The 3580-nt window shown below is 39.2% G+C and overlaps 1 protein-coding gene across 1 annotated transcript; it reads left to right on the forward strand.

Moving 5' to 3' along the window:
• Positions 1-76: 76 nt before the first annotated feature.
• LOC123966852 (B-cell receptor CD22-like) lies at positions 77-3235 on the forward strand (the record flags this gene model as incomplete). Its single annotated transcript, XM_046042951.1, has 5 exons — positions 77-337; positions 604-691; positions 806-863; positions 2801-2907; positions 2995-3235. Coding segments are annotated over 4 exons (503 nt in total), but the record flags the coding sequence as incomplete, so codon positions are not given.
• Positions 3236-3580: the final 345 nt, after the last annotated feature.

The following is a 3580-nucleotide window of genomic DNA, read 5'->3' on the forward strand; positions in this document are numbered from 1 at the left end:
TGCTTCCACACACATAACTATTACCCGTTTCAACACATATATCCTCATTTTGGTTCATTGATTTGATCTTTTCCAGATGCCTCAAAGCTTCCCTCTGTGTCAGCAAGTCCCTCTGGTGAAATAGTGGAGGGCAGTTCAGTGACTCTGACCTGCAGCAGTGATGCTAACCCAGCAGCTAATTATACCTGGTACAAGGAGAACGAAGACTCATCAAAAGCATCAGGACAGAACTTCACCATCACCGAGTTCAGAGCTGAACACAGTGGGAAATATTACTGTGAAGCTGAGAACAGAAGAGGACGTCATAACTCCACCTTACATCTGGTTGTTGTGGCAGGTAAACTTCTGCATTCAGCTACACACACAGACGTTTACTGCACCAGACCTGATTCACATATTAATATGTGAAAACAAACACGTTCTCACTTCAAAAACTGGTACAGTTTCCTGTCTACATTTCCAAAGACTGTTTTTCTGTAGCTACGTTCAGTGAGAAACCTCTGACTGACTGATTAACAGATTGAATCACCTGGCAAAGTGATTTATTAATCCTTACTCTAATCCTGCTAATGAGTGATGTCACATGTCTTTCTGTACTTCTAGGGAATTCAACAATAATAATGAATATCATCAGGTTGACTCTGGTGGTCTTGATGCTGATTCCTCTGCTTCTCCTGAATCTGTGGACGAGGTAAAACAGTCAGAATCCATCAGTTCAGTCTTTCATTCTTCAAACTTCTTCACTTTAGTGTTGTGAAATTCATGATGTTAAAATTAGTATTTGTTGTTGTTGGACTCCATCCAGGGAGAAGAAAACTCTGAGCTCCAGCACTGAACCAAATGAACCTGTAGAGACAATAGAGGTGAGAGAGACACAGAGAGACAGGCCCTGTTGACAAAACGTCCCCTATTTCACGGTTATAATAACTTGTCTCATATGCTGTGGAAAGTGAAGAAGGTGTGATGGACAGACTCGCCCTATGCGGGTTCGGTGAGTACCACCTTTAAATGCTGAATAGTAAACGTTGCTACGGTGTAGTATTTCCTGCACAGTGATTGGACGGCTGGGTAAAAAGTGACAGTAACGAGCGCAGCATTTTTCCCAAAGTTTAACATTTTTCAACTCTCGGCGACCGAAAAAAAACGCTCAGCACCTCGTCACGCTGCTGGAGTTTTTATCAGCTCGTAAAAACGCGACGCTCCCATTGCAATGAACTGAAAAAAGACACTGGCGTCAGAAGCTCTAAGTTCTCATTTTATCTTAGTAAGGCCTGTTTTAAGAGTTTTCGTTTCTACCTTCTCTTTACTTCACTTAACCAATAAGTTCTTGGGTTAAGTTTTTTTAGTTTACAGCAACAAAAAAAAAACTTAATAAGGGAAATTACAATACCACAAAATACAAATGTGAAACACTGCTTCACAGATCAGCATATAATCAACAACTCAATCTCACAACTCTAAATTAGTCCTTTTGTTAAGTCCTTTAAAAGTCCAGATGAACTTCACAGCACACTGCAGCAAAATAATAAAGTTTCAGTCCTACCACGATTCAGGTGAACGAATCAGTGTCCTTATCCCGCGAGTATAGGTTGGTCTTGTGGAACAGACCCGTATCCGACGCAGTTTATTCTATGGGTGGTTCGCCATCTTCTTTCCCGGCTTCACGTGCATAAACACCAAGCAGCTCCTCACAACAAAAAAACCTGGCCTGTTACAACAGGGAAATACACACATTTCAGTCTTTTATATCTTCAACAAAATTAACTGAGGAAGACTAGCACCTAAACACAGGTTAAACGTTAAATTAAATCTGAACCGCACCCTAAAATGGTGGCGGTGTTCGTCTCCATTCTCTCACCAGGCTAAACTTGACCGTGCCTGATGCATGTAGCTTTTCAATTCTTTTACACATATAAAACCACAAAATACACAACATAATTCACATTTTTTTAGTTTAGCTACTGGCACTTAGGCTTAACGTTATATTCAGCTCGAAAGAAAACAAGGAAATGCATAATTTACATGTTGTAAATAGTAGTTTTCACTCAGCAAATCCAAAAACAGAATCCATCAATGTGGACTAAAAGCAACACAAAATCCTCCAAAAATGGAAGAGAAATTAGGTTTTACAGTCTTCAAAACTTGTTTTTTACTCTTTCATCTCGGTCGGTTTCAGACTTCTCTGTTGTTTCCTTCTCAAGGTCAACTGCTCTCGCTCTGTTTTTCCTCTCTCTCCAGCAAGCGGCGCTAGAGTCACTCTGATTGGCTGTTACTTCTGCACTCATTAAATTACTGATTTAATGCCTAATTTTATTTGCTTGCTTACATCACATTTTTATTTGTTTTCCCTTTTAGTGGTTTTAAGGTAACATTAACATGGGTTACATGTGCATGAAAAAACAATTTGGCTTTCCAGCCTAACTGCTGCAAAGAAAATCCTGGTGATACGGTGGAAACCAACATGTACTCTATCACTACACAGTTGGTGGAATATTCTTACTTTAGAGCTCTCTGTGTCAGTCTCACAAAGGAAAAGACCATAAGGTCTTGGTCTAGGTGAGCGAATGAGAGAATGAAGGTGTGTATTGTTTTTCTGAACACGTAGATGCCTTTTTTTTCTGTCAACACGAAACCAAATACAAAATTGCTCACAAAAATTGCTGAGTAGAAACCAGAAATATATTTGGTAATTTCAGCAAGTATATTTACTTTTAAATAAAATAAATATTGATCAAATCTAATTATTTGCAGGTTTCATGAAAGAGGTCTATATTGAGCCTAATCTTGTCTCTCCCATCAGTTAGACTCTGGTCTGGTGTGTAAGAAGGTCTCAGACTTGAAGGCCGTCACTGCAGCACAGACAGAAGACTCAGAGCGGCAGGAAGACGTGGTGTGAAGTCCAGTCAGGTTAGAGCCACCTGCATCAAATAAAGGCCGACTGCAGATTTACAGTTAAATTTACAACTTACACAAGTTGTATGTGATTTTCTTCAGATGCAGTAGAACCAGACTCACCTGATGGAAACAAAGTAGAACATCACTGAAATATCCCTGGAGATGGAGGCTGTGGAGGAAGAACACTTTGCTAGATGTTAACATCTTCCAAGAACTGCTTGGCTGATTCAAATAAACAGCCAGCTTCCACATCAAGTGAAGGACCTGTTGGGCAACTCTGTTGATGGAAACATTGTGATACTAATTTTATTTAACAGCTTTCAAGACAAATAAATGCAAATGTGTTCTTTTGCTTTGGCTTATTGTTCAGATTCTCAGTTCTTGCCACTATGAGGATGAAATGTGCCACAGTGTAACAGATTATTAGGATTTGGGATGTTGCTGATATGTACAGTGAGGAAAATAAGTATTTGAACACCCTGCTATTTTCCAAGTTCTCCCACTTAGAAATCATGGAGGGGTCTGAAATTGTCATCGTAGGTGCATGTCCACTGTGAGAGACATAATCTAAAACAAAAAATCCAGAAGTCACAATGTATGATTTTTTAACTATTTATTTGTATGATACAGCTGCAAATAAGTATTTGAACACCTGAGAAAATCAATGTTAATATTTGGTACAGTA

This window comes from Micropterus dolomieu, unplaced genomic scaffold, assembly GCF_021292245.1.
Source record: "Micropterus dolomieu isolate WLL.071019.BEF.003 ecotype Adirondacks unplaced genomic scaffold, ASM2129224v1 contig_14423, whole genome shotgun sequence".
Classification (NCBI taxonomy): domain Eukaryota; kingdom Metazoa; phylum Chordata; class Actinopteri; order Centrarchiformes; family Centrarchidae; genus Micropterus; species Micropterus dolomieu.